Here is a 25,258-nt window from a genome sequence, read left to right as displayed (position 1 = left end):
TGAATTTTGTCGCAAATGAATTTTGCCATCGTCTGGGGAGAGAGCGATTGAGTAAAGAGTTGAACGTGGCAAAAAGACGGCGAGGGTTGGCACTAAGACAGTTAAACTGTTGTAGGAGTCCTATTTGGCAAGTGAGAGGGTAGATTGGAAGGAAGTCAGCATGAATTTTTAATGTACGAAGTCAGCAAGCGTGCGGGATTTAAGCCAAAGACGTTCAGCAGCTCGGGCACAGGAGTGCAAGTAACGATTTTGGGGGTCAACGGCTGGGGTTTGGCATGTCTTATAAATTGGGAAACGGGAGGGGCAAGGGTATTGAAAGATGAGCGAATGGAGTTATAGGAGAGGACAGCTTCATTGGTAGACTTCTTTAACATAGTAGTAGAAGGGAGAGGCGAGACAGTGGTAGAGAGCTTGTCAGGGTCAATAGCCTGAAGATTCCTAAATGTATGGGTAGTGATCGGTCGGGGTTGGGGAGGAGGGTGATAAGTTATGAAGCTGATGGTCGGAGATAATAAGATCTGAGGTGAATTTGGTGATAGAGCAGTTAGAGGAGAGGACGAGGTCAAGACACTGGCCTTTCTGGTGAGTAGGAGCAGTGGAGCACAGCTGCAGGTCATACAAGGACGTTAGAGCAAGAAACCTGGATGTATAAGGAGTAAGAAGGGTCATCGGCATGGGGGGGTCGTGGTTCGACTGGGCAGGAGGGCATGGGCTCCCTCTTGTCCCGATGTTGGCTGGGGAGGGGTTGCAGCTCGACGGGGCAGGAGGGCTTGGGCTCCCTCCTGCCTGGATCGAGGGGGTGATACATCGCTGCAGGAGAGATTGGCTATCTCCCCTGCTGCGATGCGATCATCCCTCTACCCGAACTGCCACAAACTGCGGCAGGAGAGATAGTCCTCATCTAATCACGGGTCGCGGCAGTTCGGGTAGAGGGGTGATCACATCGTGGCAGGGGAGATGTGCCATCTCTCCTGCCACGATGGTTGCAGTAGGGGGTGGGTAGGTTGCCGGCCCGCTGAGCTGATCGCGCCAACTGCCATCAGCTCAGCAGGCCCTTTTATTGGCACTTATACCTGTTTTGACTTGGTCTAAGTCAAATTGCTGACTAGGTAACCTGTCAAAATCTTTAGTTGTACCTGCTTTACGCCTAGGTCTAGGTTGGCCCACCTCCCGCCCTTTCCCCTCCTCTAAAAACGCCTCTTTTCGCTCTATGCGTTTAGAGGCAGTGGAAAGGCCTAAGCTGGTTTTAGATACATCTAAAACCAGCTTTGATTATGGGTACTTGGACGATCAGGATTTTTGATCATCCAAGTACCCATTTAGACCACTTTTTAGACTTTTTTTTTTTTTTTTTTTTAATTATGAGCCCCCTAGTGTTCAGGACAAGTGGACTAGAATTATGTTTATTCATACACTATTCTTCTCATGTATTTCAAAATGATAAATAATGCCTTCATGTAATTTAATCTTGGGTTTCAAATAAACTACTCATAAATCATCATGAATCAATGTTCATTCATATCCTTGTTTTTTAACCCTCTACTAAGTCCAGTCTTACTGCTTTGTCATGTCTTTTTTAGGATGTGAGTAGTACAGAAAAAGTAGCTGATTCTCCATTTCCCTAATTTGCTGGTCAGTAATGTCCTCACACCTGAACTAAAAAATGTCTCATGTTGTACAGAGTATAAATGGTCCTCTTTGTCTTAAGTGATTCCTTTGAAAGATATACAAATCCATCAATTAGGTAGCAAATGATTACTATTACAGAGAATATATCAAGAATGTTTAAGGAACATGCCTTATATTAGATACTTGACTACATGAATAAATTCATGTAAACCGTTCTGAGCTCCCCTGGGAGAATGGTATAGAAAATGGAATAATTAAATAAATACACCAAGCAGGCAAGAACATGGATTTCAAGAGGATTTTAATGCAAAGTACTTTTAAGGACCTTACAAGGAAGGTCCACAGATTTTAAGTTTAACAGGCAAGGAGGTATGCAAATTTGCAGCATAAAAATTATTTTTTCCTGCAATGTTCTGATATTTTCCTTGCATTAATGTCAAAGAAAGATGCTTTCTGGACAATGCTTTCAATGTGTTTTGCAGCCAAGGAGCATCCTCCATCAAGCAACATCAGCTAGCACTTGGTGGTATAGCACATGGGCCATGAAACCTTAATGACCCCTAGTATGGCTTGCTGATATTTTTTTCCATGTTTCAGATTTTGATGGTGTAGTTCAGGGTTCAGTAGCAAAAGCTTAAAAAAGAGACAGTCTTCTACTGAGTCAAATAAGATATTTTAAAAAATGAACATTCCACTTGATGTAACTTTTCTATAGTTCATCACATTTCTTCTTTTAAAAAAACAGACTGTTTTGGCCTTGGCATTATCTTCAGCCTCTGTGACTCTACCCTTTCCCCAAATTCTCAAGAACATCCTGAGTCTTTGTTCATGAGCTTCCTGCCCTTGCACAAAGGAATAGCAGCTCATCAACATGCACCTCATCGTTCCTTAGAGTCTCCATATATGTTGCGGGGCATGTGGACCATTTTCTCTTCACATGTGATTTTGATGTCCTTTAAGATGTTGTACCACACTGTGCCAGATGGACGACCCTCCTCAGTGTGACACAGCAGATATGGTACAGTGTCTATGCGACTCTGGATGTAGGCACTATGAAGAAGAGTGGAACAGTGACTACTGACCTTCTCCAATCTTCTCAAAATCAGATGAGCTTTCCTGTAATAGAGAAAAGGGTAGTTAAGCACAGAAACAAGAACAGGGACAATGCATTTTTCTGCACTAATTTTTTTTTAACTTTACTTAGTTTTTAATGCCAACAAAAAGTGCAATACAATTTACATACAAAATAATAATAATCAAATAAACACTTATAAACAATCAGAATCTATACAAAAGACAAAAATTCCTTCCCCCATCCATCATTACCATCCTATATAATATAACGCTAGCCGCGCATGCGCACTCAACTGCGTGCTTCTGTTTTCCCTGATCTGTGAGATGTAGGTCCATGGCCTTGCAGGAGTGCGCATGCGCGAGTCCCCAGCCTTACTTTCCAGCACCTACCACTCGCCGCCAGCGCTGGACTTCCTGCTCTCCGTGTCGGCTCCTCTCACTAGCCGCACCAGCGTCTGAGAAGGCTTCTGACGCTGGCAGGATCGAGAGGAGCCGTGGTGACACCTCGCGTGGCGGGAAGAGAAGCCCAAAACACTCCAGCCGCGAAGGGATGCCACGGTCCCGACTCAAAACCAGCTGATTCCAGCAGCGTGTGCAGCACTCTATATTCGCTGCTTCGGGGCCTTTTACTGCCCTGATTTGCTCTGCCGCATCTCTTATGATGTCATCAGGGACGTGCCAGAGTAAATCAAGGCAGTAAAAGGCCCCGAAGCAGCGTGTGTAGAGTGCTGTACACGCTGCTGGAATCGGCAGATGGTCGGACCTAGGGAAGGGAAGGGTGGGGGCGGCAAGGGACTAAGGGAGCAGTCAAGACCGAAGGATGGGAAAGGGGGGTAAGGGAAACGCTTCTGCTGTACAGGGAAGTGGTGTGGGGTGGGAGGGAATGCTGGTGCTGCTGTGGCTGCTGCACAGGGAAGGTGGGGATCTAAATGCTGCTGTACAGGGAAGTAGTGGCGGGGAGGGAATGCTACTGCACAGAGACATGGAGGGGGAGGGAATGCTGCTGTGGCTGCTGCACAGGGAAGTGTGGGGGGGAGAGAGACAGATGGATAGAAAGAAAGCCAGACAGCGAGAGGAAGGCAGACAGAAAGAAAAAAAGAAAGGCACAGGGGCAGAGAGAGACACAGAAAGACAGACAGACAAAGGGGGCCAGGGAGAGAGACAGACAAAAAGAAAAACAGCAGGAGGGAGAGAGACACAGAAAGAAAGACAGACAGACATATATTCTAGCACTCGTTAAAGTAACGGGCTAAAATACTAGTCAGGAATAATACCAAAACAAAAGATATATCCCCCTTCTGCAATACAATGGAAAATAAAGATAAAGGGCAACTATAACAAACCTACAAAAGACGTCAATAGACCCCAAACCAATTTGAATATCTTATTATGCCCCAGCAAGTCAGCATTCATTTTTTCATAGTGCACTAATTTTCTATACAACCTTTGAGGTTTTTAGCAGTTGTATTACAGGTTTGTCCATGCAGTATCCAGTTGCCAAACTGGATTAATTGCCAGACTAATTAGTTGCCAAACTAATTAATCCAATGTCATGCAGTTCATAGTCTCAGGTTCAGATCAAAAGTTTGTTAGTCGGAAGCCCGAGGTCCTAATGCCATTGTACAGAACCATGGTGAGACCTCATCTGGAATACTGTGTACAATTCTGGAGGCCACATTACTGTAAAGATATGCTGAGAGTTGAGTCGGTTCAGCGAATGGCCACCAGGATGGTCTCGGGGCTCAAGGATCTCTCGTATGAGGAAAGGCTGAACAAATTGCGGCTATACTCTCTCAAAGAACGTAGGGAAAAGGGAGACATGATTGAGACATTTAAGTATATCACTAGTCATCTCGAGGTGGAAGATGATATTTTCTTTCTTAAAGGGTCCTCGGCCACAAGAGGGCATCCGCTGAAAATCAGGGGTGGAAAATTTCATGGCGACACCAGGAAGTATTTCTTTACTGAAAGAGTGGTTGATCATTGGAATGAGCTTCCAGTGCAGGTGATCGAGGCCAGCAGCGAGCCAGATTTTAAGAATAAATGGGATGCCCATGTCGGATCTCTAAGAGGGTAGAGTTAAGGGGATGGGTCATCAGAGTGCGATCTCTCAGAGGGTAGTTAAGGGGGAGGGTCAATAGAGTGGGCAGACTTGATGGGTTATGTTTCTATGTTTCTAATTCTAATGAAAGTACTGTAAATCAAGAGACAATGTGCCAAGGTCAATATTTTGTAGTCTTCACTTTTATAATGGATTTGTATGAAAAGATGATAAACAGTCAAGAGTTATAGCTAATGCTAACTATGATGATAGTTTTTTATGGTTATACAGACAGTGACTGGTCGATAGTCAAAGAAATTTAAGTAATCAGAAGCCTCCCCAGCCCAGTTAAATTGCTTATTGCTGCCTAAGTAGCAATATTCAGCAGCATGTAACTGAACAGTGCCACTGAATATCATTATAAACTGGCTAACAAAAAAAAATTGGGGCGGTGTTGGGAAGGAGCTGTGGATTATGTGGGTACTGGAAATATTTAGTGCCAGCACCCACATAGCTAAGTGGAGGAATTTAGGACAGCCCAAACACTGTCTTAAATTCACCCCGTTTAAGCTATGTGAGCCACGGTACTGAATATCGGCTGGTACACTTTCACTTTCAGCTTAGAGGATTCTTTAGACTTCATAAGCCGTCTTCCATCCCTTACACTTAAGAATTAAAAGGGGAAAAATCAAAACTTTAAAATATCCAAAATCTGCCTAAGTTGGCACTTGGACGTCCTAATAGCAGGGACGTCCAAGTGCCGATAATCAAAACAAACTTTCTGGACATTCAGCAGCACTTCTAAGCTACTGTGCATCCAGCTTCCACCTGGATGTCCTGAAACAATAATCAAAGCTTTTCCAGGACCTACTAGGTGGAACATGTGCACTGAGTGTCACATGTAAGATTTTCTCCCGGTTGGCGAAAAGTTATTTGTGTGCAAAGTTATATGTGTGAAAAGCACTGCAAAGAGCTCCTAGCTTTCAAGAGAACTTGAGGCTAGAGTAGCAGACTAGGAGGAGCTGAAGGAGGCAAAGAAGTACATAGAGGAGACCTTCAGGGATGTTGTAGAGAAGTCCCACCTCCAATCTAGTAGCCCCTGGGCTGCCTTGGAGAATAGAAGTCTCCTAGAAGGAGAGCATCACCCTGGTGAAGTAGGAAATAATCCTGTAGCTAGGATCTGCCCACCAGGGGATACAATATCCTCTCACACTGAGGATGTTTCTCCAGGGGCTTCTGCCTAGGAGGGAAGAGTTAGGACAGCTGTTGTAGTTGGTGATTCGATCATTAGACATGTAGATAGCTGGGTGGCTGTTGAGTGTGAGGATCGCCTGGTCACTTGCCTGCCTGGTGCGAAGGTGGTGGACCTCGCGTGTCACATAGATAGGATTTTAGATAGTGCTGGGGAGGAGCCAGCTGTCTTGGTACATGTAGGTAACTATGACATAGGAAAATATGGGAAGAAGGTTCTGGAAGCCAAATTTAATTTCATAGGTAGAGAGCTGAAATCTAGATCCTCCAGGGTAGCATTTTCTGAAATGCTCCCAGCTCTATGCGCAGGACCCAAGAGGCAGGCAGAGCTCTAAAGTCTCAATGTGTGGTTGAGACAATGGTGTAGGGATTAAGGATTTAGATTTGGGCAACCTTCTGGAAAGGGGGAGCTTGTTCTGAAAGAATGGACTCCACCTTAACCAGGATGGAACCAGGCTGGTGGCACTAATGTTTAAAAAGGAGATAGAGCAGCTTTTAAACTGAGATGCGAGGGAAAGCCGACAGTTTGCCCAGGAGCAGATGGTTCAGTGTGAGGTATCCCTGAAGGATACTATTGAAACAGGATATTTAGGAAGTCCCAGTAGAGAGGTTCCAATAATGGTGGGTTTAAGAGGAAGGCAGGGTAAAAAACTCAGATTTTCCCTGTCTCCTCAGCAGCCTGTAGTTACAAGGAAAAAACACAATTTGAAGTGTCTGTATACAAATGTCAGAAGCCTAAAAAAATAAAACATGAGAGTTAGGGGCTCATAATCAAAAATCCCCAAATGTCTAAAAGGTGGCCTAAATGGGTACTTGGACAATCAAAAAGCCTGATCGTCCAAGTACCCATAACCAAAGCTGTTTTTAGACGTATCTAAAACCAGCTTAGATCTTTCTCCTGCCTCTAAACGCATAGAGCGAAAAGAGGCGTTTTTAGAGGAAGGGAAAGGGCGGGAGGTGGTCCGACCTAGACATAGGCATACAGCAGGTATAACCAAAACTTTAGGCAGGTTGCCTAGTCGGCATTTATACGTTTTGACTTAGACCAAGTCAAAAGAGGTACAAGTGCCGAAAAAGGGGCCGCTGAGCTGATGGTGGCTGTCTACCACCCCAAGCCCTCCTGGCCCAGCGAAAGCCGACACCTCCACCCCGTCAAAACGATCAGGGCAGGAAGGAGACCAAGCCCTCCTGCCCAGGCGATCCCCCCACCCCGCCAAAATGATCCAGGCAGGTGGGAGCCCAAGCCCTCCTGCCCAGGTGACCCCCCTACCCTCCACCCCCACTAAGATATGGGCAGGAGGGATCCCAGGCCCTCCTGCCCCAAAGCAGCACCCCCATGACTGCCCCGACGAACCCCCGATTGGCCCACCAAACACCCCCCACCAGCTGACCTGCGAGACCCCCCCCCGCTGACCCTGCGACACCACCTCCCACCCCCGACTCCCCCATACCTGTAAAAAGTTGGCCGGATGGACGGGTCCCAAGTCCGTCCATCCAGCAGGCCTTAGGGTCTGATTGACCCAGGTGCCTCAAACCCCGCCCACAGTGGGGCCTGAGGTGCCTGGGCCAACCGGAATTGGCCCAGTAGCCTTAGGCCTTCCTGTGGGCAGGACTTTAGGAACATGGGCTGGGTTGGGCAGGAGCAGCTCACTGGGAAGGAGGTGGAGTTGAGAACATGATTGACAATTTTCTGCAAGCAATTAGATGGTTTAGATACAAGACCCTATGGTTCAGGACCAATAAACACATTGCACTAGAATCCTGGTAAATTTTCAAAGAGGCCAATTTATAAACATAACTCTCAAAGTTAGAAGTGTACATTTTTTGAATACCGAACTATAAGATTCTTCCAGGTTATGGAATTATAGTGCTCTAGCTGCTACAAATCTGTAGTTTAGAATAGTGTGTCCTGAGCTGGTCAACCATATTATTAAAACAGATGTGAAAAGAGAAAAAGGTAAAAAAAAGTTAAAACAAAAAGAATTTATGTATGCAAAGATTTGGACATGATTATAGAGGGACCTTAAAGAAAAGTTCTGATCTTGTAAATATTAAAGTTAATATGAATTACTAGGACAAGAAATAGCAAATTCAAACCAAACATCTGGAAGCACTTTTTCTCTCAAAATAATAAATGTATGAAACAGTAACATGAGGCTGCCCAGATCCTAATGATGGACTCAGTCAAGAATCCCTGTCAATATCCAATGTATAAAGGAGCCTGGCAGCCAATCGGAATGCACATTTAAAAAAAACAAAAAACTCCCTGAAGCTAGATACCTACACTGTAGGCATTTGTTGTGGGTCTAGGGAGACACATAGGGACACTTAAGCTCGCCCATGGCTGGGCAAGGGCGTGGATTCTCCTGGAAGTGACCTTGGGCGAGTTTAAGCATCCCTATGCATCTCCCTAGAGCCGCAACAGAATCCTGAAATGTAGGCCTGCAAAATGCTGGCCTACTGTACATTTAATCCTAAAAGTAGATTTTTCCTTGCTCTGCAGATCCTGCAATTGTGTGGCTTTAATATGATCCTTATAATGCTACTTCCACCCCCCGCCTCCACCCCCTTTTCTTCCTACCCTGTCTTTCCTGAGCAGATTATAGCCTGGTATAACTACATCCCAGCCATGGTTCTCCATGAACCATGTCTCCATGATCACTGCTATATCCAACTCATTTTTTTTCATCACGGCTTCTAGATCCAGAATATTGTTTCCCATACTTTGAGCAATAGTATATACTGCTTTTCAGACATTGCCCCTTTTTCTCATCCATGTAGAGGTATTCAATGATTTACTTACCTGTGGGCTTTGATCACCCCACCCTATCACTTTAGTTTAAAGTCCTCTTCAGTAGATTAGCCAGCCTGCTGCCAATGTGTCATATAACCCGATTCTCTAACCGGCGTCTGTAACGTGGATGTTGGTTATAGAATCGGGTTTATTTTAGGTGGCCTTCTTCCCTTCTTTGATAGATGCACACCATCCCTGCTCAGCAGCCCTTGGAAAATCATCCCATGGTCCAGGAAGCCAAAATGCTCTCGATGACACCATCCATGTAGCCATGCATTTATCTCCAGGATGTAAGCTTCTCTGCCCTGGCCTTTACCTTCGACAGGGAGGATGGACGCAGGCTCTGTAGGAGGGGCCTTAGGCGCCTGGGCCAATCAGGCCTTAGGACTCTCCCCAGTGCATCCTAGAGTGCACCAGGAAGGAGCAGGCCCGCCTCATTTCGACAGAGGCGGGTCTGCCGGACAGACGGTGAGAAGACCCGGCCAGCCATCATTAAAGGTTATCGGGGGGGGAGGGGTGTCTGGGGAATGTGTGTGTGGGGGTCTGTGCGTGTGTGGGAGTTCGTCAGGATATCTACGGTGGGGGGGGTGGAAGATTTCTGGCAGGAGGGATTAGGTACCCTCCTATCTGTTTCATTCGGGTGTGTCAGGGAGCGTTCCGGAAGGAGGGATTGGGCACCCTCCTGCCAGCGATCATCTGGGAGGGGTGTTCCGGGCAGGATTTGGGCATCCCTCCTGCCACATTCGTTTGAAGCAGGTGTTCTGGGCAGGAGGACGGGGCATCCCTCCTGCCATGTTCATTCAGGGAGGGGGGATTGGCAGCCACTAAACTTATTGCGGCAGGGAGATAACTTGCCACGATAAGCTTAGTGGCCACGTCTACAATAACCCGATTCTCTAACCGGCGTCTGTAACATGGATGTTGGTTACAGAATCGGGTTTATTTTAGGTGGCCTTAAGCCTGATTTTATATAGGATGCCCATCGGCTTCTAAGACTGGGCGTCCTATACAGAATCCGGCTCATAGAGTTCCACCAAAGCTGAAAAGATAATAAGGCTGCATTCTTCCACGTTCTCAAAATGGTTTGAATTGCTATTGCAGTAAGAGTAGCTATTAACATCTTTTGATCTTTGGTTATATTGAATCATGAAAATGTTAAAAATGGCTCCAGCATACTTTAGAACATCTGAACATGACTCGATACCTATTTCCAGAAATCATAAACTTTAGGTTAATAAAACAACATATGATCCAATGTTCTCTTCTCACAGCAGCAGGACCAACATAGAGAAGAATATCCAGAGTTGAACTTATTCAGTTTAACAGGAGTCCACATCACACGTCGAATCACAAAAAATAGTGATTGTTTCATAGAAGCAGATTGACAGCAATGGAGTCATTTAAGAAATATGTTTCCATTGTTCATCAGTCAAAACAATATTCAATTCACGCAACCATATATCATGCAGACCTTCTGTGTTTCATTTTCACTTCCAATTGTACCAATATTTTCTACCAGTTAGATGCTTCATGACCTAAACCCATAATCCTTTTACATAATGGAAGTATGCTTGGTTTATAAAGCACCAATGGTATTTTTGAGCATATAATAGTAACTACTTATTGCTCTGGAGTACTTTCAGAATCATCGAAATTACAGCAAAGAGTGGATGAAGTTGAAATGGACTTAGTGGAACAAAAACAAAAAATAGAATTAGTGGGGGTACATAATCAGCTTTTGATGAAGAAAATGGGAATATTAATTTCAAAATAGAAATGTTGGAGAATGTTTCAAGAAGGCATAATTTGAGATTAGTTAATTTTCCTAAAATGATAACAGTCTCAGCTCTTGACATGTTTAAGAGATATCTTACAGAGATTTTGAATATACCTCAAAATGCTTACCCTCCAGTTTCAAAAATGTATTACCTCCCAATTGGGAAGAAGAAAACACCTGAAGATCAACAGGCCCCTGCATTGGATCTGTTGGACTTAACAAATATTTTAGAAAACTCAGATTCTGAGCAGATGAAGGTAGCTACACTCTTTGTTCAATTGGCATTGGATTCGGATAGAGACTGGCTTTTAAAGATTTTCTTTAAATACAAAGATAAATCCTTTTTGAACCATAAAATAAGAATGTACACAGATGTTTCTAGAGTTACCCCAAAAAGATGAAACAGTTTCTTCTTTTAAGGTGTCAGGTCTTAAAACTGGGAGCTACTTTCCCTGTAAATGTTGTGTAAATTTTCTGAGAGTTAGATATATTTTCTTTGAGTCTTCACAGTTGTCAAGATTTATAACAGATAAAGATGTGATTTCTGCAAGTACCCCTGCTAGCATACAAGAGGAATGCTCATAAGATTAGATACTGGGCTGAGTCAGAGGTATCTGTCTTTCTTTTTTCATAATGATGATTAGAAATTGATTATTGTGTTCTGATCTGCTCTGTTCGGTTTTATTATTTTTGATTGTTTATCCATCTTATGAGGCTTAGGTGCCTAGAGGTCCCCAATTTGGATGCAGATTCTGTGCGACCAGTGTGCAGTTCGTAGGGCAACCCCTAGGTGTACCTGCTGAGCTAGCCTGCTCTGTACATCATTGAAGCTCGGGGTCCATTCCCCAAAGAACTAGCTCACCTGATTTATCGGAGGCTTGAGCACAGACTGTGGGGCCCCTATGTTAGTCTCTTTGGGTTTCAGGGAGCTGCGTTTTTCGCTCCCCCGTCTCAATGTGAGGATCCTTGGGGGTTGAGCTTACATTCGATGCCAGACTGACTAGCAGCCAGAAGATCTCCAGTTCTGGATCATTCTGACAGGAATTGAGGCAGAAAGTTTCCTCCATTCAGTCAGACTGCAGAGAAAGCTGACACAGGCAGGCACCAGCACAGCATAGTGAGTACAGCCCATTATTCCCTATGGGGAAAATTTTCAGGGAGTTTGAAAATTTGATTTTTAGATGTTTCTACGGCCAGCAATAGGGTCCACCACCTCCAAATTTCCTTTCCCTAATTTTTGGATCTTCAGGGGAGCCCCCACCCAGGCCGTTTTTGGCATTAATTCGCTGGCAGCGGCCACCTTGGATTTTAAACAATCTTTTTTTCTAAAGCCTCTATCTGTCTCAAAACTTCTCAATTTGCCTCAAAATCAATTGGGATGGACCCTTCAGCCTGTTCTTCCACCATATCATGACAGTTTTGTGCTGGATGGCCAGCTGAGGAGTGTCTGTGTACCTTGTACCACTGGGCACATGAATGAGGGGCGGAAGCCTCGGGCTTAGCCTACTATGAGTCCTCTAGGCTGGGGAACTACAGGGGTTCCAGATGGATAAAGAAATCTCTCCCAGAGACCCCAAACAGTGATTACGTGAGTGAGTGGAAGCGGTGGAGCCCAAGAGAAGTCAGTCTGAGGTCTTGCAGGGGTCTATGAGGCCTCCTGTTCAGGGGTTTAACCCGGACTTCATGAGTCTCTTGTGGAAAGCTTATTTGATGGGTCTGGGACACTCTGCACTGCCTGCGGACACACCAGAATTGGACTGAGGAGCAAGTCCTCTCCAGGAGACCTCCCCACCGCTAAGGAATCCAGCTCCCAGCCTGAGTCACCATGCGGACCAGGACTGGGAGGATTGGAGATCGATCTCCATGCCTTTACTTTCCCAGAGCAGTTTCTTGCCTGGAGGACTCTGGTTCCCTTTCAGGAGGTGATAGTCCCACATGAACAGGGAAAGGATCAAGTCAGCTACAGTGCCTAATGTTATTATGGATGTGCTTAGGGAATTGAAGGTAGAACCTCAATAGCCATCCACCTCGCAGTGCATGGTCATGAACAGCACAAATGTTCAGACTTCATTTATTCCCACATACACAGACATCACCTTGCTGATGGGATGTCTCCTGAAGGCTCCTTAAGGGTAGTCAAGACTATGTCCAGGCTTTATCCTATGGCTCCAGAATTTCAACAGCTGTTTACTCAGCCAAAAATGGGTTCCATGGTGGCTAAAGTGACAAAGTGTACCTCCCTCCCTAAAGAGGGAGGTGTGATGTTAAAGGATGTGCAGGAAGCGCTAACTTTGGGGATTGGCACATGTCTGTCACGGCAAGTTGTGGAACATTTCCGCGGCAGAGGAGGATGCATGCCCCCAACTAATGTTGGATTATGTGGCGGATGCTCTCTATGACATCATCAGAGTCAAGACCAAGGTATCGGTGTACATTGTTGCCACCCGCCAGTTTCTTTGATTCGGCCTCCAAGGCCACCTTAAGCATACTGCCTTTTAAAGGCTAGATGCTATTTGGAAAGGGATTGGACAACCTCATGGCCAATGTGGTAGATTGCCGTCCTAAATCTCTGCCAGACAGCAGACCTTGCCGATCTGCCAGGGGCGGAAGAGGCAATTTTTGTTCCTCATGACATTCCTGCCAATAATACACAGGTGCCTCCGCTCAGGTGCACCCTTGGATGATTGGTTGGTCAGATCCCTGTCAAAGGTGGAGGGAGAGCAGGCTGGATCATCAACTTCAAAAAGAATCATCTAGAGCTGACCCAATGCTTGGAGTATTTGGGAGTGTGCTTCGACACGGCAAAGGGCTGCATCTTTGTTCCCAAGCCATGCTAACAGAATCATAGGAAGCAGATCTCCCCACTGCCTAGCATTACCTTCAGGTCCTGGGCTCAATGGCAGCCACTCTTGAGGTGGTTCCTTTGGTGAGAGCACACATGTGTCCCCTTCTCTACTGCCAACTTACTATCATAAATTAAACTCTGGGTATTTACATAAGTGCTCTCTGCAAAACAATGTGAAATTGGAGTAACCAAATTTTAAATATTGCTTATAAAATCTATCAGTTCACAAAGGAAGTGATTCTGGATAGTGCTGCCTAAAGTTAGGGGGCAATTATGGGAGTATGTGAACACATGAATGCAAAAATAACAATAATATGACTATGTGCACATACTTCAACAGTGTGTGCTTTGTAGATGAGTATTCATATGGGTGGAGTCTGGGCAAAGTGAAGGTTTTGCACACATATGCATAACTTTATAGAATGCCATAAGTTAGTTATGTATTTCTGGAATCTAGACACAAGCATTTACACCATCTCTATGACTGGCATAAGTTCTTGTGCCTAAACACATACAGACATAGATAAAGCCATTTTTTCATTTCATTTGTTTTGTATCATTTTAAAGAAAAGAAAATGCATATAGTCAGGCCTTTCCTCCAATTCTCCAAAATTAAAAGAGGCATCCCCCTTCTCAAGCTCAACCATCCAACTGCATATCCTATCTCTTGATAGCCCAGAAGTCTTCTATGAATTTGGGGGGCTATCAAGAGACAGTATATGCAGTTTTAGAAATACATTTTTAACTTCATATTACCCAAGTATTCCAGGAACCAGTTAAAATCTTCACCTTCTCTTTATGAGCCTTCTTCTTACCTTGGCACAATCTATAGGTTTTACTATCTTCGCATACGCTGATGATATCCAATTACTTCACCCCCTGAACTCTACTACATCAGCAGAAATAGATCAGTTCTTGGCTTCAGCAAAACAAGCTTTCCTTAAACATCTCCAAATCCAAGGGCGTATTTTTCTCTACTTTTCCAAAAAGGACCCTGAACCATCCAATCAACATTGATTCACGCACTATCCAACTTGACAATAAAATCAAACTCCAAGCAATTATTATTGACGGTGATCTTAACTTTCATCACCAAACCAGCAATGTCACTCAGAAATGCTTTTATAAACTAAGACTCATCCGTTCTATTCTTTCCTTAATAGATCCCTCCTCCATCAACATCCTGATTCACTCCCTTGTTATTTCCAATATTGACTACTGCAATACCTTGTATCAAGGTATTACACAAAAGGAAATCCGCCGGCTTCAACTATTACAAAACACTGCAGTCAAGCTCATCTACAAAGCTAAAACATTTGACCATGTGACTCCCCTCTTGCTCCAAAGCTCACTGGCTACCCATTCTTCATCGCATCACTTACAAAACACTTCTGTAAACATTTAAAACCAAGCAGTCCAACTCACCCGCATTCATCGACAAACTTCTCATTCCATATGCCCCTTCCCGGAATCTGCATTCCACTACTCATACTTGACGCCTCTTCATACCTCCACTTTAGAAAAAAGCTCAAAACTCTACTTTTCAATAGACCAAATCCTTAATGCTTCCGCCTTAACGTTCCCCTTCTCTACATTAGAAAACAGATCAAAATCTCTTCTTTGCAACAGATCAAATCCTTAACCTTCCCCTCCCCCTCCTCAATGCTTCCCCCTCTTCCTTTACTTTTCCCCACCCTTCCAAGATTGTTGCTTCCCCCTCTCATCTAATATGCTTTGTTCCCCCTTCTCATAAATCCAATTGTATTCTCTTCAGTACATAGGTTTGGGAGATACCTTGACTACATGGGTGGGGGATTGGCTAGGAGGTAGACTTCTGAGGGTGGTGGTGAATGGCTCCCCCTCCGAAACGACAGAGGTGATAAGTGGAGTGCCGCAGGGCTCGGTCTTGGGCCCAATCTTGTTCAACATCTTCATAAGAGACTTGGCTGAGGGGCTTCAGGGTAAATTAACGTTATTCGCCGATGACGCCAAATTATGCAATATAGTGGACAAGAACACAACAGGACCTGACAACAAATCCAAGACCGATAGTATGGCACACGACCTCCTCCTACTAGAGAATTGGTCCAGGACCTGGCAACTAAACTTCAATGCCAAAAAATGCAAGGTCATGCACCTTGGCAACAAAAATCCATGTAAGACTTGCACTCTTAATGGTGAGATCCTGGAGAGAACTGTAGCGGAACGAGACTTGGGAGTGATCATCAGTGAGGACATGAAGACTGCAACTCAGGTGGAGAAAGCTTCATCTAAAGCCAGACAAATCATGGGTTGCATACGAAGGAGTTTCGTTAGCCGTAAGCCCGAAGTCATAATGCCATTATATAGGTCCATGGTGAGACCCCATCTGGAATACTGTGTACAATTCTGGAGACCACATTACCGCAAAGATGTGCTGAGACTTGAATCGGTCCAGCGTATGGCCACACGGATGGTCACGGGGCTCAGGGATCTCCCGTATGAGGAACGGCTGAATAAATTGCGGCTCTACTCCCTAGAGGAACGCAGGGAGAGGGGGGACATGATAGAGACATTCAAGTACCTCACGCGCCGTATCGAGGTGGGGGAGGATATCTTCTTCTTCAAGGAACCCACGTCAACACGAGGGCATCCATGGAAAATCAGGGGAGGGACATTGCATGGCGACACCAGGAAATACTTCTTCACCGAGAGGGTGGTGGATCGATGGAATGGTCTTCCGATGCAGGTGATTGAGGCCAGCAGTGTGCCTGATTTTAAAGCTAAATGGGATCGAAAGGTGGGATCTCTTCACAAAGGGAGGTAGGGGAGGGTCATTGGTGTGGGCAGACTTGATGGGCCTTGGCCCTTATCTGCCGTCACTTTCTATGTTTCTATGTTTCTATACTGTATATGCTCTGTATTGGCCCTCCCTCACCTAAATTGTCAATGTAAACTAGTCTTGACCTTTCGATTGCCTTGCTATGTTCTTCTTTTTTCAATCGCACTGTATGTAATTCATCTATTTGTTGTGAACCACCTAGAACTCCCTGGGTATGGCGGTATACAAAATAATAAATTGTTATTATTATTATTATTATTTTCTGTCCCCTCTATTCGTGGACTATTTCTTGATTCTACCCGCAAAACCATTTTCTCAGTCTCTGCCCCCACGTTATGGAACACCCTTCTGTCAGATCTTAGACAAGAAACATCTCTTGAAAAATTCAAATGTAAACTAAAAACATTCTTTTTTAAAGATGCCTTCTCAGTTTGATTCCATTCATTTAGAACCCTAACAACTTCTATGTAGTCGGTAGTACCGAAATGAACCGCTTCTTTTGAAGCGACCCCTATCCTAATGTACTATAAAGTCCTTCTGTTTCTTCCCTCCCTTTTAAGATTTTATTTTTTCATTGTATTTAAGCTCTTACCATTTCCTATTTTTCCTTTTTATTCCAGTAAGTCTATTTGTTTTGTCGCCCCCTCCACTTTTTACTTATAAATTTATGTTTTATCTTAACAATATTCTGATAATTGTAAACCGTTTAGGTATGTTTTTGATAAACGGTACATCAAACATTAAATAAACTTGGAAACTTAGGGGTCTATCTATATATCTACAAAAGGCATCACATACAAATCATTTTGGCTCTCTTACTCAAAGTCTGCACTTTCATTTTTGTATATGAGATACACATTTCTTGGGTATACAGCTAGAAAAAACCCCCCATAACAATATGAAGATAGGAGCACAGTGCTGTTGATAGATACTTATTCCATATCCAAATTCACTGTTACTTTGACCTTTTGTACTGCTGTCCGGCTGCTTCTAGTTTTCAAAATAGCACTAGCTGACTTTTTCTTGCATCGCAGACCACACCAGAGACATGGTATATAATGGAGGTAGTGGAGAGAAAGGGTGGAAGCCTAAGAGGAGAGCTGTAAGGCCTTGTCCAGATTGGGCTTTATATAACAGTGGGCACATGAAATGAAAAAGTAAGATATTTTATTTGACTTTCTTTTGTTTTCACAAACAAAGCAGAATAAGGAATGCAGCCAATATTTCCTATTTCATTTTAAATGACAGCAATACCTATTTCTTTGATGACAGCATTGCTCTTTCCTATGTTAGGATGAAGGACATTTCCAGAGTTTTCTACAAGAATTTTCAAAGCAAATGTGGTGTTTCTAACATGTTACTCAACTTCTCTGAACCTGCTTCATACTCTTCAAGTCATCTCTACAAAGTGAAAGGAATGCCAAACTGTGTTAACCAAATACATTTCACATATTGTATACACAGAATAAATTAACTAATAGGCTAAATTTGAAGATGGAATAGCACAGTTTGCGATAAGCTGGGGAGTGATTATGTAAGATGTGATTGGCTAACACAGTTTGACATTCTTTTAAATCTCCAGTAGACCTTCCTCGTTTCAATAAAAGCAGACAGTACTTCTTTTAAATGCTGGCCTTGGTGTTTAAAAAACATTCCCAGATATTCAGCACTGGCTGCTATCCAGATAGTTGATTCAGTGAATGGTGATATTCAGCACCACTGTCCAGAAAGCTAATTGGATAATTTAAAACAGCACTTTTTCTGTTCTGTTATCTGAATTATGATGCTGAACACTGCCATTAACTGGATAATTTCACACTTTCCTCAAACACTGCTCCAGCTCTAACCACAGTTCCACTAAAAATTGATGGACAGACCCAGTCACCAGCATTTAGCCAGATAGATGTGCTGTTATCCAGATAACTAATTATAAACATTGGACACCCTCCCTGGATTCTATATAATAATAATAATAATTTTATTCTTATATACCGCCATACCCAACGAGTTCTAGGCGGTTCACATCAATTAGGTTAGGATCCGCATTGACATGCGGATTTACAACAATTTATCAGGTTTACAACATAATTAGCCGAGCTTGGCAGATGAAGAAGGAGGAGGGTAGAAGAGAGGGGGGAAAGAAGTGATCAAGGAGGAGGAGCTGAGCCGGGCAAAGGCCAGGCGATTACCGGAAGGGGGCGGTTAGGGGTCTTGTTTGCTGAATAGGTGAGTTTTGAGTAGTTTTCTAAAGCCGAGGTAAGTGGGGGCCTCCAGTATCATTTGGGCTAGCCATGGGTTCAGCTTGGCTGCTTGTAAGGCGAAGGTTTTGTCTAGGAATCTTTTGAGGTGACACAGCTTTAGCGAAGGGAAGGCGAACAGCTGAATTCTGCGGGATTTCTTGTAGGAGCAGTAGAGGTTAAAGTGGGGATTGATGTATCTTGGTGAAAAGCCATTTACCGATTTGTAACAGAAGCATGCGAACTTGAAGAGCACTCTGGATTCGAAAGGCAGCCAGTGGAGTTGGTGGTAGAACGGGGTGATATGTTCCCATTTCTTTAGGCCATAGATGAGGCGAACGGCGGTGTTCTGAATCATTTTTAGTCTCCTGGTAATTTTCTTCGTGGAGTTCAGGTAGATAATATTGCAGTAGTCTAGGATGCTTAGAATGGAGGCTTGCACTAGTAGGCGGAACGAGGTGTCATCGAAGTATTTTTTTATAGTGCGGAGTTTCCAGAGTGCCGAGAAGCATTTCTTGACTATGAGGTCGGTGTGATTTTCTAGGGATAAATTTTTGTCAAACGTGACTCCCAGGATTTTTAAGGTATGTTCGAGGGGGAAAGTCATTCCTTTCAGTTGAATTGTAGTGTCCCTGATTTTATCTTTGGGGGTGGCTAGAAAAAATTTTGTTTTATCAGGGTTTAGTTTCAGTCTGAATGATAGCATCCAGAGTTCAATCTGGTTGAGGATGTTTATGATATATTCGAGTAGTTCTGGTGAAAAACTGGTTAGAGGGATGGCTATTGTGATGTCATCTGCGTAGATGAAAAATTTCAGCTTAAGGGTATGTAGGAGATTACCTAGGGAGGCCAGGTAGATATTGAACAGAGTGGGGGATAGGGGGGAGCCCTGCGGGACACCGCAGATGTTGTCCCAGCTATATAAGAAAGAGTTATTCTTGAGTACTCTGTAGGATCTATTTTTTAGGAACCCATGAAACCAGTTGAGGACCTGATCGGAGATGCCAATGTGTGCCAGGCATTCCAGGAGAGTGGTGTGGTCGACCAGGTCAAAGTCACTGCTCAAATCTAGTTGTATGATTAAGGCACTAGAGCCTTGACTAAAGAGCGTGTGGAGATGGTCAAGAAGGGCGGCTATGATAGTTTCAGTGCTGTGATCCGCGCGGAAGCCAGATTGGTTGTCGCTTAGGATGTTGAATTTTTCTAGGTATGTGGAGAGCTCAGCTTGTACCACCCCTTCTGCTATTTTGGTGAATAAGGGGATGCCTGCAATCGGTCTGTAGTTTGATGGGGAGTTTGGTGATTCTTTTGTGTTTTTTATGATAGGGGTAATCATAATGTGGCCTTGCTCTGGCGGGAAGTTTCCTGTGGACAATAGGGAGTTAACCCATCTCATCATGTTTGCTTTGAAGAGGCTCGGGGCGGTTTTCATGATGTTTGGTGGGCATGTGTCCAATTTGCAGAAGGAGTGGGTGTATTTGTTGTTGTAAGTATTAAAGGTTTGCCAGTCTATTGTTGAGAATTATTTCCAGCTAAGGTCGGTTTTGGATCCTGGGTCTGGGTTAGATAAACCAGGGTCTGGGAGAATGGGGAACAGTTCGAGGGGATTGGTCCTGGTAGGTAAAGTTGATCTTAATTTTTGAATCTTGGTGTTAAAGAAGTCTGCAAGGGAATTGGCGGTTAGAGTGGATTCTTCATGGATGTTTGTGATGGTTTCGATGTTGTATAGGTCATTGACCAATTTAAAGAGGTTACTACTGTTGTTTTTAATGTTACCGATTTTATGAGAGTAAAAATTTTTTCTTTTTTCGTTGGTGAGGTTTTTGTAGTTTTTTAGTTTTATTCTCCAGGCCAGTCTGTGTTCTTGGGTTCCTGATTTATGCCATAGTCTTTCTGCTTTTCTGAGTTCCTTCTTTAGTAGCAGCAGTTCTGAATCGAACCAGCCTTCTTGGTTTGAAGTTCTTATTCTGCGGGTCTTAATGGGGGCGATCTCATTTAGTATGTTAGTACTATCCTTGATCCAGGAGGTCATGAGTTGCTCCGTTTCTTCGGATTGATTGGTGGTTAGTTTGAACCGAGACCAAAAATCCACTGGGTCAATCTTTCCTCTGGTAGTGTGGGTTTGGATGATTCTAGTTTTGCTGTTTTTGGGGGGATTATGTTGGCATCCTATTGAGAAGGTGCATAGACGGTGATCCGACCAGAGAGAGTCTGACCAGCTGCCTTGTTTCCAGTAGAATATGGGATTGGCTTGTTCCTTGGAGGAGATAGTTACCAGGTCTAGCTGGTCACTCAAAGTTGTGCACCAGAATTTGTGTGCAGATCTGACAACCGAGCATAATTCAGTGGGCAATTACAAGCACCAATTGGAGTTAACAAGCACTTAATTGGAGTTTCGTGTAAATCTCCTCTGCACACACTTCTATAAGATGGCACCTAATTTTTCCTTTGCGCAACTCATTGTAGACTTGGCCATGGGCTTTTCTAGGTGTACATCTGGTGCCTAAAGTTAGGCATGACCTGCATGCTGTGAAGGGTGTTCAATAACTTATCTACCTGAGTATGAAAGAAAGTAGCAAGTGTGCTGAAACAAGTCTGTGCATGTTGCGATATGTCTCAAAATTACTCGTGCACAGTTGCAAGTCTAACATTCCAAGAGACAGGATGTCAGGAGAGTCCTCATGGAAATCAAGGAAGAAACTGCTAGATCTGGAGCACCGTTCAGTGAAAAAATTTCTCACAAAAGAAGGGAAAAAGCCAAAGGAGATCCATGAACGCACGACTGTAGTTTATGGTGAGTCTACTGGAACTATTTTCATCATGTTTAAATTAAGAACTTTTATATGCAAAAAAAAAAAAAGAAGTAAAAAAGTTCACTATGAACTGATGAATATATAATAAGAAACTACAGCAATCTGCATATAATACAGCTGTGGCCTCTTCAAGTGGATGATGGTCCTTTCATAAATATAGAGAAGATTTTCTTATTTTATCTCCTCTATGAGATCACAGTAAGATTTAGATATATAGATAGATAAGAACATAAGAATATCCTTACTGGGTCAGATCAATGATCCATCTAGCCCAGTATCCCATCTGCATAGAGGCAAATCCAAGACACAAGTACCTGACAAAAACCCAAATAGTAGCAGCATTCTATGCTACTGATCCAGGGCAAGCAGTGGCTTCCCCATGTCTATGTCAACAGCAGACTATGGATTTTTCCTCTAGGAACCTCTCCAAACCTTTCTTTTTTAAACTAGTTACATTAACCACTCTTACCACATAACTATTCTCTGAGTGAAAAATATTTCCTTCTATTGGTTTTTAAAGTATTACTCTGTTACTTCATCGAGTGTCCCCTAGTTTCTGTAAATCTTGATGCTGTTAAAAAATCGATCCACTTTACACCAGTCAGGATTTTGTAGACTTCAATCATATCTCCTTTCAGTCCTCTTTTCTAAGCTGAAGAGCCCTAAACTTTTTAGTCTTTCCTCAAACAAGAGGAGTTCCATCCCCTTTATCATCTTGGGCGCTATATCTTTTTAGAGATAAGGAGACCAGAACTGAATGCAATACTCAAGGTGAGGTTGCATCATTGTGTGATGCAGAGGCGTTATAACATTCTTAGTCTTGTTTACCATCCCTTTTTTAATAATTCCTAGCATCTTCTTTGCTTTTTTGGCTGCCGCCGTATTTTGTCTGACAATCGCTCAGGTGATTATTAGAAACACAAGGTTATCTGCAGTCTAAGGTTGGTATTATGGAGGTATTATTTCTCTTTTCTAGCTCTCCTCCTGATGATCAGTTCTCTTCTCCATCCTGCCCCCACAGTGTCCACCATTTCTGCCTTCCATCCTGCCTCCTTCTGTAACTGTTATTGTACTCCTTCACTCTCCTCCCTGACCATTAGATAAGAACATAAGAATAGCCTTACTGGGTCAGACCAATGGTCCATCAAGCCCAGTAGCCCGCCTTCACGGTGACCAATTCGGGTCACCAGTACCTGGCAAAAACCCCCAAAGAGTAGCAACATTCCATGCTACCGATCCAGGGCAAGCAGTGGCTTCCCCCATGTCTTTCTCTCTTCTTACCTCACCTTGAGGTTACAGTGCTGGGCTAATATGAAGCTTTAAGTATCTGTGCATGCTCAAGGTCATGAGCGTGTGTGCATGTGCAAAGCCTTCAGCATGCACAGATCCTAAGACTCTGCATTGGCCCAGTACATAACCTCAAGATTAGGTAAGAAGAGAGATCTATGTCATCTCGGGGCAGATGGAGGGTGGAGGAGAGCAATACCAAGGGGGGGATTATTGGGGGAAATTTTATTTGATTTTAAAACCAAATGTTATAAGTGGGGCGGGGAGGAGGGTACAATTATTAGAGAGAATACCCATAAATAGCCTGCTATGGCTTTAGAAGTTAGTGCTAATATTCAGAGCCCTAACTGGTTAAGTGCTATTGAGTAACAGAAGATAACCCCGCACAAATGATTTAACCAGCCAGGAGCCTCTGCTTTGAATATTGCTCCCATTATTTTTAAGGCATGATTTGAGATAAACAATTCCTTTTTTTAATTTTATTCTTTTTAATATGTAGGGGCTCATTTTCAAAGTATTTAAGGCACACAAAGTACCATGGAAACCTATGGTACTTTGTGTGCCTAAATGCTTCGAAAGCCATCCCTTTAAAGTTACAATGAAGTAACTTCTCAAACAGAAACTAGAACACACGTAGAGGTCAATTTTCAAGAGGCACTTAAAGGTCTCATGCTGTGCTGGATCTCTAAGTACTACTTTAGTTTCATTTTCATCAAGGTCAGACATATAAAACTAGGCCCACACTCCACTGTACACCTAGTTTATACATGTGGAAAAATAAGTGTGGAATGGATGTTCTGGGAGGGTAGGGCTCCTTTTGTACCTACTCTAGACATATAGGGGCCTATATTCAGGCCAGGAGCCATTCCTAGCCAGTTAAATGGTTTTAAATATCGGGCGGACAGTACCGATATTGAACGCTTATAGATTTGTACCCTAATGCTATAAACTGGGTGTCCAAATTTAGGCTTCATATGCAAATTTGCATACAAAATTTATAGAATAAGGTCAGTTGCCTGCAAAATTTATTTTAATAGTTAGCTCTTAATTGGAGTTAACAGCCAATTATTGGCTTTAATTAAGAACATAAGAACATAAGAAGTTGCCTCCACTGGGTCAGACCAGAGGTCCATTGCGCCCAGAGGTCCGCTCCCACGGCGGCCCATCAGGTCTATGACCTGTGAAGTGGTACCTGACCATTTCTATAACCTACCTCTGCTTCTATCTGTACCCCTCAATCCCCTTATCCTTTAGGAACCCCTGTACTGTGCTCTGGCCTATCACAACCTCTGGAAGTGCGTTCCATGTGTCCACCACCCTCTGGGTAAAAAAGAACTTCCTAGCATTTGTTCTAAACCTGTCCCCTTTCAATTTCTCCGAGTGACCCCTAGTACTCCAAGGTCCTAGTACTCCAAGGTCCAACAACTTCACTCCCGCAACAAGTTCACTGTCCTCTTGTAATTTGACATCTCTGCCGCTTTCGACGTTGTTCATCACGACATTCTACTTTACCAACTTTCCGAGATTGGCATCACCTCCACTGTCCTTGAATGGTTCTCAAAATTCCTTCGTTCCTGCTCCTACATTGTCAACATGAATGGTACCTCTTCCTCCCCCTGGACACCAATCTGTGGAGTCCCGCAAGGTTCACCTCTTTCTCCTATCCTCTTCAACATTTATATGTCCTCCCTAAAACTCCTCCATCTATCCCCCTTGAAACAATTTACACCTATGCTGATGACATCCTTGTCCTTCTCGAGACCGACTCGAACCTCACTGATCTCCCATTGAACATATCCTCCTGTATCTCAAACCCCCAATCTTGGGCCCAAACCGTCCAAATGAAATTGAATGAATCCAAGACAAAACTACTTTGGCTTGGCCCAAAATTAGCTCAGCTACCCCCCCCCCCCCCAATCCCACTGCCTTCTGGCTCCTCTCTGCAGCTCAAATTCTCCAGCAAGGTCCTGGGCGTCATCATTGATTCTACACTGTCCTTCAACGACCACATCAACTCCCTGGTAAAAAAATGCTATTTCAGCCTTCACATGCTGAGGTCAGTAAGATCCTGTTTCCATCAAAAACATTTTGCCGTTCTCGTCCAATCCATCATCCTCTCCAGACTGAACTATTGCAATTCCATCTTCATATGCCTAACGAAGAAAAACCTCCACAGACTCCAGCGGAACCAAAATGCCGCGGCCAAGCTTATCTTTGCTAAAAGTAAATTCGATCACGTCTCACCACTCCTTTCCAAGCTTCACTGGCTTCCGATAACTTCCAGAGTCCACTTCAAATGCATCAGCCTAACCTTCAAGATCCTCCACGGCATCCTTCCTCCATTAATTCTACTTTCCTGGAATTCCTTGAATCTTAGTACCTCCAGACCTACCCAAAAATCGAAACTATCCTTCCCCTCACTAAAAGGCATTTCCCACCCAGGAAAACTGGGGACTTCCCTCCTCTTCAGATTCACCGAGCTCTGGAATAACCTCACCTCCCCCCTTCGGAACCTGAGTGCTCTCCAACCCTTCCGCAAACATCTGAAAACCTGGCTTTTCTCTAAAATCTAACTCTCCCTCCTCTCTGACATCCCAGCTCTCTAACATTCTTCTTCCCTCCGATCTTCATCTAACCCTTTCCCTGGAGTTCCTTTCTCATTACAATCCCTGTAAACCGTGCCGAGCTC

General features: G+C 43.8%; 1 protein-coding gene across 10 annotated transcripts in view; it reads right to left on the bottom strand.

The window, feature by feature from the left end:
* Window positions 1-1,929: 1,929 nt before the first annotated feature.
* The window catches only part of ASTN2 (astrotactin 2), a 1,902,914-nt gene continuing 1,879,585 nt past the window's right edge, over window positions 1,930-25,258 (bottom strand). For all 10 annotated transcript variants that reach the window (XM_033961675.1, XM_033961676.1, XM_033961677.1 and 7 more), the window contains one exon: window positions 1,930-2,745. In XM_033961675.1, coding sequence (XP_033817566.1) covers window positions 2,508-2,745 — 238 coding nt within the window. In that variant the 3' untranslated portion in view covers window positions 1,930-2,507. The remainder of the gene's footprint in view (window positions 2,746-25,258) is intronic.

Source organism: Geotrypetes seraphini, chromosome 10 (assembly GCF_902459505.1).
Source record: "Geotrypetes seraphini chromosome 10, aGeoSer1.1, whole genome shotgun sequence".
NCBI lineage: Eukaryota > Metazoa > Chordata > Amphibia > Gymnophiona > Dermophiidae > Geotrypetes > Geotrypetes seraphini.
The sequence above is the reverse complement of the archived record's forward strand: the minus strand, read 5'-3'. Positions and strand labels throughout refer to the sequence as shown.